The following is a 13251-nucleotide window of genomic DNA, read 5'->3' as shown; positions in this document are numbered from 1 at the left end:
GATAAAAAGGGAAATTATGCCAAAAATATTTTGCAGCAAGAAAATGTGCATAGGGTCTCTGTGCTTGGCCTAAACAGGTTCCTCTGCTTTTTAAGGAAGCAATTCTGGAACTGAGGGGACTGATATGCAGTACCCACAGGACCAGCATGGCTGAACATATAGCTACAAGCCTGTCAAATCACCTTTCAGCTCAAGAATCATCCCTTTTTTTGGTTACATAGCACTAGAAAATGTAACAAATCCAAGCTCCAGGGCACCCTGAGTATCTTCACTCACCTCCTTCAGTTCCTGTGCAACAGAATTAAGGCGATCGTTTTCAGACTGTGTGTTGGTAAGGACATTTCTTATCTGCTTCAGTTCTGTTTGCAACTCCATAACCTTCTTCATGTAGTATTCTTCTTTGGTAGCTGACTCTTGAATCAAGGTTTCCTCTCTGCTCTCTCCATCTGCTGCTACCTTCTTGTGGTTGGTATGGGCCTGTCCAAAAGCCTAGGACAGTCAGAAAACACATCTTTTATCAGTAAACCTATAATTCTGCATAAGTAACTCCAATTTTAAATAGTTGAAAACATTCAGCCTCATATTTCTTCAAGGCAAAGGAACATAACCTTTTCTTACACCCTCCAATTCTGGGGTCAGATTTACAAATGCTAATAAGTGGCCAACACTGCGCTCTTGAAAGTAAATCACAGCAGTATTTTGTGATGCAGAATGCTTAAGTAGAACCTCATATAAACTCTTGTGGGAGGGAACAACAACGTAGTTACTCGAATCTGCTGTTAAAACATGACTGGCTTTCAGCCAGATGACAGCAAGATGACCAGACACTGCTGCACATACATATTCTCTATAGTGGGATTGGATTCACTTCTGCAACACCAGATTCACTGAGAACACGTGTGGCATTAGCAGCCTGCTCCCTTTCCCAGGCTGAGAGCTCCCAGCAGCTGCTCCTGGCTGGGAGATTACAATCCTCTTCCCTGGGCTTGGTGACATCGGCAGGGCTGCTCCAGATCCAAGCTAAGCCAGTGGGGTCACACTGGCTGAAGTAGGTCAGCGGACAATCCCCCCCAGCCAGCTCGAGACATCAATACCCAGCAGTGTGCCAGCAAAGGCACTCAGAGGCAGGTCAGAAATCCAACCCACTCAGCACAGCCTGCCTCTGGCTAGTCCTGACATTGGCATTACTTTGCCTCCTCACATCTCTTTTTGGGAGGTGTTCATTTTGCTTGAAACCCTTCCAGGTGATGGGCCCTGTGATAGTGTTCTCACAGGTGCCCCCAGCCCACACAGACACTCCAGCTGCTGCAGTATGGAACAGCCTGCAGCTGCCACTGGCACACACTGGAGAGCAGAGTTGGCCACTTCCAGTAGTTATATTTGTAAGACACGGCCTGGCAGATCAGCCATATCCAACGAGATTAAAAATGACATCTTCTAAGCATTGCACGCGCTTGCACCACAATCCAAGGCATATTTGGAGTTTTCAGGTGCCACAATATCTTTTTGGGATGCCAAAACATGGCAGATTTTCCTAGTCAACATTGATATCAGATCAAGTCAAGGATAGAGAAGCATCTCACGAAACTCCTTATCTAGTCATGCATTTTCAATTTATCATATTTTGCCAGTTCTTCAGAAAAATACTGTCAGAGAAGAAAAGAATCTGCTTTGAAGAGAAACAGATTTCAGTGTTTTATTACTTCTGTATATTAAAGCAGGCACATTAATAGCACAGAAACTAGTAACTATACCAGGACTGAAACAGGTGATCAAGTATGCTAGCTCTGCCTATGATTAAAGGCACACAGATATTGCTCCTATCTGACTAAATTTTATTTCAGGTAAGCAAGTCAGAGATACAGGAGACAAATATCCATTGCAGAAAATCCAGCCAGATTCATCAAGATAACCTAAGGGAAATTAAAAAGCGCCATATTTCAGACAAAAAGCACCATCTGTGCAAGTCCTTGTCAAATGAATTTCAACAAAGCTGCTTAGAAGCCTAATACCCAAGATCTCCATAAATGTTAAAGGGATCACAAAAAGCACACCAGCTCCTCAAGTACACTATTTTTTTTCCCGTTATAAATTAAGATCTACCTTTTATAGACCAGCATGTATGACAGATCTCTGGCACAGAGAAAGGGACAATGGGTATCTCTTTGCCCAGTGAAGTAGCACCATTGATGGATGCCAAAACAGCAAATGGAAGTTCAGGACACTTAAAGCCACAGCTGATCAGCCAGACCTCAGAGTCCAGCCATGATTCCATCAAGGAGCTCAGTAATGTCGCTGAGGTAGGGATTCTTAAGAATGATGACTGATTTGCTCATGAAACTTCCAAGGCAGATGCTAGGTCTTGGGTTTCTTTAACATCTAGAAAGAAATTTTCATAATTTCACTCAAGTCACAACAGACAGGGAGTATTTAAACACAGAAGCTGCCATAGAGGATGAGACTTTTAATCCAATATCCTGTCTTCTACAGAGGCTAATGCCAGATGCTTCAGAGAAAGGTGCAAGAAACCACATAATCCCTTCAAGCCTTAAGCCTCGAAGGAGGATGCCTAATGTAAATTTGGAAGAGCTACTAAAATTGAGTTAACCACGTAAAATACCTCTATTTTTTCAGAGGTTTATGTATTTTTTGGCCTCAGTAAAATCCTAAAACAATGAATTCTATATAAAAAAGTCTTACTCTCACGTGATAGTTTTTCATGAGTTTATGAGTTCCCCACATTTCCATAAAAGAATGCATATCTTTGTTCAGAGGCTTAAAGGTGTGTTGTTAATTCCACAGTCAACTGTCAATCATTCCCTATTTTTTGAGACCTCAATCACAACTCTCTATTCTCTGGTGATGGCAAGGTGGAGGTCAGTAATTTATCACTACTTTTATGTCTGAGAGGTTTTTTCGTTCACAATCAGACTCTTTTTCCAGAAACTGCCTTTTACTATGGCTTGTCCCAGCTAGCACAGCTGACCCAAACAAACAGGAACTGCTCACACACACTACGAGCTCATGGTCACTCCTACCGAAGGATGCTGCTGTTCTCTGTGGGCTCCAGTTAATTCTGCACAGTAAGGCTGTTACTTGCTCTCAGCCAGCACGGTTGCAAAGTGTCAGCAGAAACCCTGCCGTTAGCTTGAGTATTACTGTCTGGAGAACAGAGTTGTGAATAAACAGACTCTGACACATACAGAACACGAGAAACTCCTTGAGAGTCATGGTCATCGGGACAGGCAGCCTGGAACAATTCAAGCTGCATTTATAAGACAAAATTTGAAAAGCACTTCCATTCCAACCGAGCTTTGTCATCTCTCTTGTAAGTACTCAGAAACAACCTCAGACATCACTTGTAACACAAGCCATTTTCATAATCCCAGTGCAGAACAGGAAATGCAACTTTAAACAAAATTGTACAAAATTACAGGGCAATGCATTTACTTGCCACAGCTACAGCCCAGACCTGTCTTAAATCAAGCTAGTAAAAGGAAAACTGACTTTTTACTGCTATGCATGAAACCCCTAAACCTTCATACATCCTGGATTCCAGTATCTGCCCATCTACTTTTGCTTTAACTTTATCTAAAACACAGAAACAGAAGTCAAAGTTACCCTGCTCTTCCTCCTGTTCCGAAAGTTTTATTTCAAGCTACTAGGGAAGAAAATTGTTCAGTTATATTGAAATGATAGACTTTGGAGTATCTCTTCAGAAAATAAAAGTTTCTGACATGAGGGCTGCAAAACATCATGTGCTGCTCAACAGCTGCCTCTAGGAATTACAAGACTCTCATGTCAAGAGATTATCAAAGTTCTTATCTTCCAAATTCCCAAGATCAGGGCAAAAGCAAAATCAGACTTCATGAACCAATATGCTGTCTTGCTATTTGCTCAGCTGCACTTGTCAGTGCATTGGAAAGCACTTTTCTGGACAAAGGTACAATTTACCCACAACTATCTCTTCAGAAAGCTGCACGGGACACACATCAGAAGCCCTCCTTGGGTTTAACATCATCTGAGACCAACATAAATGTACCTCTACCCCCCAACACACAGGCAAACATGAAACACTTCCCAGCAAGGGACTTGCAGTTATGTAGCGCAAAGACAGAGAGCTTAGAGTAGTGCAGTAAATCATTCTGATGCTAATTTTTGGATCTTGCTCATAACCTGCTGCCAAAGCTGTAAATAACTGAAACCCTGACAGGTTTCCTTTGCTCAAGCTGCCATGCCCTACCAGCCATATCAGTCCATGAGGTCCTTCTCCTCTCTTCTTTCAAATACACTAGACAGTGTTGCGCAAAGGCCAATTAGAACACCTCTGAAACACATGGAAAATTTACCATAATTTGTTAGTGAAGATTTACCAAAATTAGTACTGAAAATGCTTTTAAATGCTATTAAATCAATTTTCATGTTTGCAGAATTACTTACATCAGCAGACTCAAGGCATGTAGAAAATACATGCTATCATATTCTTAAGTAGTCCAGAAAATATTTGCTAAATGAAGGAGATTACTACAAATTTAAGGTGATGATGTCTTAAATCTCAAGAATTCAAAGCTCCCCACAACAATTATGAATGGAAAAAAGAATCTGGACTGCAAACGAATGAGGCAGGTTCATCCAAAAACTGCAATGTTGTATAAAATGGTCAAACCCAACTCACTTCAAATGAACCCCTGGATCAAACTACATTTAGATTGAGTTTAAAGTACATATTTCCAAAAGACAGACTTAATAAAATGTGAAGCTTCCTCTAGGTTTGATGATAACACAGATTCATCTGTTTATATTGCAGGAAGAGCAAGATCTCAATCATGCAGATGCAGATAGTTGTTTGCATGAATCCCAGAACACTGAAGGATGCTTTCATAGAAAACTCCAAGCTTTGAAAAGAAAGTTTTTCCAATTCTGTGAAGTTTAGCATACTGCTAAGATACCAAGCTCTTAAGAACATTGCTAAAATTTTAAGCATGATCTTTTGAATAAAGCTCTTTATCACAGTGCAGCTGTTCATGGAACACATGAAAATGTGAAGAATCTCTGAAACATGCTTCTTGGAGAATTCCAAATGCTTCTCTCAGAACAGCTGCTGTGATATGGGAGATGCACAGAATTGATCTCAGTCATGCTCAAAAGCAAGACTCTCAGGCCTTCAGGAAAATCAGAACAGTTCTGCCTTACTTGACTCTATGATCTTTCACTCCAGACCTCTACTTAGCATGAAAGTCATCCAAAGTATGCTGGTTATGCTTCCATATTTTCTGGAATCCTGAACCAGACTGCTAAAAACAAGAGTAACACAAAATATCATATAAAACCCCCCAAAGAGACACTGGAAAGAGCTTTTTCTGAACAAACCCAGTATTATCTCCAACCCTCTACTAACCTCTGCAAAGACCTGATGTCTCTAAATGCCTGTCAAGAGCTGATCAGAATCCAGGTGCTGCACAGGGATTGCTAAAGGTTTTGGGAGCTACCCTGCACTGTCTCCAGGACACTATCTTCACTCTGTCTTCTTACACACATTGAACCACAGCAATTAGGAAAAGACTCTCATATCTGCTTAAAGCAGATATACTGACAAGGAAAGTCACAGCCCACTGCCCTGAAATGACACAGATGAACAAACAGAGGAAGTGACATCCCTCTGACACTCAGTCAAAATGACAGGAAGGTTCCTGTGCCATGCAGAAACACATCCAAGCAAACAGAAAATAAAAAAATTTCAGTGAAAGAGTTTCATAAAGTAAATTGCTTAAAAATTCATTTATCATCTAAAACCGAACTTGTGTTCTCCATTTAAAGAAGTAGGGAGGGGGCAGAGAGAAACAATTGCTTATACATGAGCTGAAAAAATAAGCAAGAGGGAGGAAAATCATTAAAGTGCATAGAACTCCACAATACAGATCAACCTCTGAACATCATTGATCCCTATGCTCGTTTCTTCTCAAATGAAGCCTCCCTCACCTGTGCATGTCCTCATTTTTTCCATTTTCCAAGCTGCGCATCCAGTCACACAGGATGCTGAAATGTCAAGCAAAAGGGGTAGCCTTTAGTAAATGTCACACAGGCCTATTCTCTGCTGTGAAACACTGCTATATGATGCTAACCATCCTCAACAGATGAAATAGCATGAGGCAATAACCCTTTCCTTCACTCACACAGTGATATTTAAGAGATGCTTCAGCCCTTCTTACTATCACAGTCACATTAACACGGCTGCTGCACCAAAACAAGCAGACCAGAACATGCATACGTTCTTCAAGAAGCAAGTTAGAAAGAAGAGGAATTAATTTCAAACTCATTGACAAGAAAAGCTGACATAAATACAAATACAGGATAAAGGCAATAAAGGAGAGCTTGTCTGAAAGGAGTCCCTTGCCTTTCTCAATCAAGTTTGAAAAACAGAGTGATACCCATGAGCATGCAGGCACCAGAAGGGCAATACCATCACCAGAGGAAACACAGAGATGCCTGTGCACCTTCGTAGTGAGGTTTGACAGCACTCCAATAGATGTGTTTCTGTTGTGCTAAAGATCACGAAGGATTTGCAGAAACTGCTCCTTTTAGAAGGCTACCATTAGCTACTTTTGTAGTGAAAGAATGGTTTACCCATAAAAATTAAACAGAACCCAAGCTCCCAATAAAAAAGGTGCCATTAATCAAGACGTCCTTTTTATTTAAAATAAGGATAAAAGTCATGAGACTAAACATCACACAGGACATTTTCCTTCAGTTGTTTTCTACCACTAGTTAAGAGAGATTAAAGTCTTTTTTCAGGAGGCGTTCTACTAACAGATCAGCATCCATCCTCCCCTCCTTCAGCAGCAGGTACCAAACTGTGATCAAGGTACACATGCTCTCTCCCTTTGTCGTAAGAGAGCAAAGCCCTGCCAGGACACATTACTGCCCACTCTGACTTCCAAGAGAGGTCCTGGAAAGCTTGGAGTTAAAAGTCAAGGACATTAGTCACAAGGAACTTCATTCACCACTGTCATTCATCACTGCTGTAAAAGACAGTGGGCATCGCTGCTCTTGAAAATGTGAATGCTACTTTTGTTCCAAAGCTCATGCTACAAATTAGCTAAATACATATCCTCCCAAAATGTGGTCTTTATCACTTACAAACACATGACTACTGACATCAAAAGTACATTTCCTGACAGTTGTGGAGCATTTCTTCATCCTCAGTGTCCTGCTCTGGAGACAGTGGGAAGGATGGCATCCCCGCATGGCCACCTCAAAACCTGCTGCTGCCTTCATCATTAGTCACCTTCTCAAGAAAGTCACACAGCCAGCAGCCCCCTGCACAGCCCACCAGCAAGTCCAGTTGTTCTCAGTGACTGCAACGGGCACTCAGCCAAAGCCTGGGGTTTTGGTTGGGGTGTTTTTGTAAGAAAAATTCCTACAACTGTAACAGGGAAGGAGAATTAAAAAGGACTCAATTGCATTCTACTGAGTTTGAACCAGAGAGGAATGGAAGGCTTGGTGAGCATACATTTCTGCTTTCTTATAAACAAAGAAAAGATGCATGTGAGTGGAGAAAGGTGAGGTAGAATGACACACAAGTCACCAGAAAAAAGTACTCAATTTGGGATAACTTTAGATCTGATGGGGTAAGGAGGAACATAAAACAACCTATCCTGAGGTCTCTTTCTCTGCTGTGCATCATAACAGATCAATTAACTGCAGCCAGCAACATCTACACAGCTCCAAACCAAGCCTCAAAGGAAAGAAAGATGGAAAGGTGTAGGAGGAGTTAATGCTGGTGAACATCAGCACTGATCAGCAGCTAGACAGCAGAGGAAACTAGAGATTTCTGCTTACAAGCGCAAAGGGTGCCCTTAACTACCTACTGTGGTATCAAAACACAGTTCAAACGCACTCTTCCCAGAAGTAACACTGCAGGAAATTTGATCATCAATTGCTGATTTTTAAACCCTTCTGCTAAATTTGATGGAATTATTTATTTGTATGGGCCAGTTCACAACATCAGCTGATCCTGTTAAGTAGGTCATTGGGTCATCTTGCCCTGCATATGAAATAAGAAGTGACTGCAAATGGACTCTGCACAGTAGTGTCCTGCTAAGAATGTCACTCCTCTGCAGGCACTCGACCTAAGTACCCATCAGGACATGCATTACAAATGATTGTGCAGAAACTTGATGTAGGTAGTATCTATAATTAAATAATTTTTAGAAACTAAAAACCAGGAGCAGTGATCTGTAAGTATTACACTAGATCTCTAGCAGCTCACCTCAAAGAATAATTTTACTAAAGCCCACAGTTAGTCCTAAGAAGATATGTTATGAACCTTCAAAGAGTGCAGTGGACACTAGAAACTTAGAAGCAGCCTGTTCCTTCTTAAACTGTTCCTTCTTAGCCCTTTACTTAAAACTCAACAAGATCTTACTGAAATTACACGTTTCATAAAGGACAGTGCAGGGTTATCCTAAGTACGTGCCTCACACAGCCTTTATTGTAATAATTAATAGAAGAAAAGACTTTCATCTAGTGTTACTAATCAAATTATACCCACTGTTGTTCAGTAAGTGATCAATAAACCACTGGAAACTGAGCAAATGTATCATTGGAGTAACTCTGCTGGCATCACTGCCTTCCTTAGCATCTTCACCTTTGATAATTATAGTAGACTATAGCAATACTTCTTTTCCTCTTGTCAAATTAAGGGAACAACATAACCTTGCAGAAATAGGTAAGGCTGACAAGACAAAAGAGATGCTAAACAAATATATTGTACTTCCTCAAAAGCAGGGGCTGAAAAACAGCCACCTAAAAAGGACACTAGAAATTGAAGACCACCAAAGAAGACCCCAAAGAACATGTAAGGACTTCCAATAAGGGGGGCAACTATGTAAAATACAGTAATTCATACACATCAAGTAAACATGGAAAGCTAATGACAAAGAAATCAGCATATATGATAAAACCTCTGTTTACCAGAGCACTCCATTAGAGGAGGGATCCTCCAAGTGACCAGTGCTGCAATAAAGAATGCCTGCTTTCAAACACTCAAAACCATGTTAGAAAGTTTCTATCTGACCAATTCTGGTACCCCCTTAACCCACGCTGTGGCTGTGTGGGGCTTGGATGCTGGATGGAGTTAAAACACAACATTATCAAACTAAAAGATCCTGCAGCAGCAGGAAAGAAAAATCAAATGAGATCTCAGTCCTCTAAACATGTATGTGGCTGTACTTGAAGTTAAGGAGTTATACCTACCAAAGACAACTTATAAGCTTATTAAAACCAACTTATACTTAATAAAGCCAGTATATGCATTCTGTCCTTCACATCAGACCAAAATGGAAATAGTTTAACTGCCCCACATACGACTTGTAAGCAAAATCTTTCTTTTTCTATTTGAAGACAAAGGTTTGCCTGTAGTCAGTCAGGCATATGCACTGGAAATGTGTGTGGCCTTGCAAGCAGCAGGTGTTCCTCATGGCAACTTTGGATCTCCAGCCCAGCACCACCACCTCCTTCATCCACAGCCCCAGCCCACACTCAGCCTGTGGCCAACCACCACTTGAGTGCCAGTACAGCCACACAGATCTCAGCTCCTTCTTTGCACCTCACCATGGCAAAACCTCTCACATTTCCACGAGTTTGGGAGTAGGCTCTTTCTCCCACACTCCAATATCCCCAGGAGCCAAACACAAATCTTAACTAAGCAGCAGGTGTAGATTCACAAACAACAGCTCACATGAGGTCTGGTACCTTCAGGGAAGTTGTGAGGCTTTTCAAAACACTACATCACTTCCCACCATGTCAGCTCACTCCATAATGACATCAAGCATCTTCCAAAAGGTCATGTAGCAATGAAGATTTGTGCACACTCCAGGAAACAGTCCAGTCCTTGATCTGGCATTCATTTTGCTAAAATAATGGTTCACACTTTCTTTGGAGAAAGGCCAGTTAACACAAAATAATTCTAGACTGCCTTCCATAAAATGTTGTGCGAGTTGGACAAGAATTACCCTCCAGAGTATCCCTGCTGTTGAACCCTACAGCAGAGCTCACCCTTAGGTGCCTTTGAAGTAATACACTGTAATGAAACAAAGTGACATTGCAGAAATTTGGAGTATCAGGTGGCTCACCTACAGCTGTAAAAGCTGCAGAGTGTGCCTCAACGTGATTAAGTCCAGAATTAAGAGAAATCGATGCAGAATTATGAACTACTTTTCTATAAAAGGAACATAAAAATAAAGCACAGGATATAACATCCTTGTTCCCACACAAGAAAGATTGCTTACTACGTATGAGCACAATCCACTTACACAACCAACGCCTAAGTGCAGGCTTCTACAAGGTCAACCAAGAGTTTAAGTTGGCACCACAGGAATTGCTCCCTGGCTCAGCAGCCAGTCCCCACGAAATTAGGTTTAACCTCTCTCTCACCTCCTCTGCCCCAACCCAGCTCTTGAAATTAGAAAACCGAGAAGATAATTGTTTCTACTAAGAGCAAGATTGAGAGGTTCGGGATGAGAGACACAGCTGCCACTCACTCTTTAATTATTGGTAACCAAAGGACCACACACACACACAGTGGTGATAGAAAACACTTTTCATTCTCTTCACTGGTTTTGCTCCCCAACCAAGGACGTTTTATCTGTATGAGTAACAGTAAGCATGAAATCCTCCAGTGATACTCAAGTAAATGTTTTTTTTTTCTTTTTTTAAAATACAATAGCTAATAGCATTGGCATCTTATTGCATGAGGACTCCTCCTAAGAACAAGGCCTGCCTGCTGTGCAGCCACACCCACTCTAGAAATAACACAAGGAAGTAGGTTGCATCCTGAAAACATATATAATGTACAGCTTATTACACTGCTGCTTGTTTACCAGCATAGTGGCTTCCTCCGGTGTGGCAATAATAGAGGAACAAACCCTGCTTTACAAGGAGTCACAAATATGGCTGCATAAACCCAGCCCAGTACATATAAATACCTACTAGTTGTTGGTAACAGAATGAACACTTTGGGGAAAAATAAAATAATTTTTTAAAATCTCAGACCAATTATGTAAAATACCTAAGCAGATTTTTAATCACCGAAGTATTAAAGGAGACTAATGCTAAGTGTGGAATCACATCCTGCATAAATCAAAGTTACTTGTGCTCACGTGAGTTCTGTTGTTCATGTACCTTTACACTAAGAGCTTTATAAAAACCAAAACTACTAGTCAGGCTTTCTGATTTTAGTGGTCCTCAATCACATGCACAACTGCATGAGGCATTTCATCAAATGTACTATTGGTAGCTAGTTCTGCATGGCAAAAGCAGACATTTTCCTGTTATCTAATTGCCTTTTCATTAAGAATTCATTACACCTGAATAATAAACTTATTTTCCCCCTAGAACCTAAGCAAAGGTCCAGAGATTTTAACCTAAATACAACTGCATAATCTTTTGTGTCCTACTAGCATAATATTTACAACAAACTCCAGAGGAGTCTCTCGATTCCCTCTGATGTGTTCTGCTTGCAGCCTACATCCACGCTTCACACTAAGCTACAGCATGTTCACTTACCATTGCCCATCATGGTTGTGTGTTGCTTAAAAAAATAAACATTAGACATATTTGAGCCTCTATTTTAAGGTTTGGGTTAAAAGGTAAGAAGGGAGAGGAACAAAATTCAGACTTCTCCTCGTAATGCAATTTCTACAAACACCCTGTAGAGAGCAACTGCCAGCTGCACCAGCCACGTGGCCAAGTCACTGGTGTGCACCAGTTAATCTGGAGCACACAGTTCAATCGATACTCAGTGGCTGATGAGGTGCTGCCCAGCGCCCTCAGACGTCTGTGTGCCAGTGGTGTCAGTGTCAGAAACAATTCAAAGACAGGGTTTTAACATCACTTAAGAAAGGGAGGACAAGTGCATTGGTCTCTGCTCAACTCCATGAGTAAAGGAGAGGATTAGGAAAGAGAAAACTTCAAAATACAGGAGGAAGTGAAGCCCTGGTGCATGACTTAAACACTGGTAAACAGGAAGCAGACGCTTCCCTTAGGGCCCCATCCCCGGAGAGGTCCCAGCAGCACTGCACAGGAAGGGAGAAAGGTCCTCAGCACAAGACAGCACAAGCACATTGGCAGCTATTTTAACAGGGCCCTGTCAGGATTGCAGCAGTCACAGTTCATTTTGGAGCAGAATACCTGTCAAAAGAGAGCAATAACAGGCACTGTCCTTGCTGGCAAAAGCAAGAGTTTTGGCTAAATTGGACAGCACAACAGAGAGACCTGCACACCATCACATACATGCTGAAGATGTTATGAATCCTGCTCCTTTGTTCAAGACCATTCTAGCAGCATCCAGCACACCTAATGAGACTGCAGATTATCCTGGGACGTGTCACTGTTCCATGGTCATCTGAGAGATCCTATATATCACCATGACACTATCAGCTGCAAAGAAAGTGCCTCTTCTCTCTAAACATTCAAATACAGTAATTTCACGATTATAAGTCGCACTGAGTATAAGCTGCACTTCCGGGTGTCAGCGACTTTCCATTCTTTGTCCATACATAAGCCGCACCTGATTATAAGCCGCACATTACAATACAGAGTGTGATAAAAGGTATCTATTCCATCATCATCTGTTGAGGGTGGGGGCAGTGATCCTTATCTCAACGGCAGATATTCTCCTAATGGGCCATCCATTGAAACCAGGTGGGGCAGTGTTCTTCATCTTTTCACAACCCATCCTTCCTCCAGCAAGTCGTTTTCTGCTAATGGCCCATTGAGTCCCACTGTGGGACTGATAAAATTACTGCATCTCATTGGAAGTTGCTCCAGCCAGGGGGAAGAGCCCAACAATTCTTACCAAGATAAAAATAGAGGTTTTGGAACACTAATGGAGCCCCTTTCTCCACTGGACTCCAGAGGAAAACCGGATTTCTCCACATCACCACTGGACCTCTAGAGGAAAACTGCACCTTCTACAGAACCACTGCTTCAACTGAATCACATCTGTCACTGCAGGAGGATGCAGCCACCATTTAATGGGACTGCTACCAACACCCTGCCTGACAGGGTGTCAGGTTGTACTCTGACTTTGTCTGGGTTTGGAGTTTGTTTCTTTGTAGTACTGTATTTCTATTTTAATTTCCCTAGCAAAGAACTGTTATTCCTAATTCCCATATTTTTGCCTGAAAGCCCCTTGATTTCAAAATTATAATAATTTGGAAGGAGGGGTTTACAGTCTCCATTTCAAAGAGA

The 13251-nt window shown here is 41.5% G+C and overlaps 1 protein-coding gene across 3 annotated transcripts in view; it reads right to left on the bottom strand.

Moving 5' to 3' along the window:
• The window catches only part of BICD2 (BICD cargo adaptor 2), a 53231-nt gene that overhangs the window by 21677 nt on the left and 18303 nt on the right, over positions 1-13251 (bottom strand). For all 3 annotated transcript variants that reach the window (XM_033071635.2, XM_033071636.2, XM_033071634.2), the window contains exon 2: positions 277-489. In XM_033071635.2, the coding sequence (XP_032927526.1) occupies positions 277-489 (213 nt within the window). The remainder of the gene's footprint in view (positions 1-276; positions 490-13251) is intronic.

The sequence above is a fragment of the Catharus ustulatus genome, chromosome 13, assembly GCF_009819885.2.
Source record: "Catharus ustulatus isolate bCatUst1 chromosome 13, bCatUst1.pri.v2, whole genome shotgun sequence".
Taxonomy (NCBI): domain Eukaryota; kingdom Metazoa; phylum Chordata; class Aves; order Passeriformes; family Turdidae; genus Catharus; species Catharus ustulatus.
This window is presented reverse-complemented; position numbering and strand designations above follow the sequence as displayed.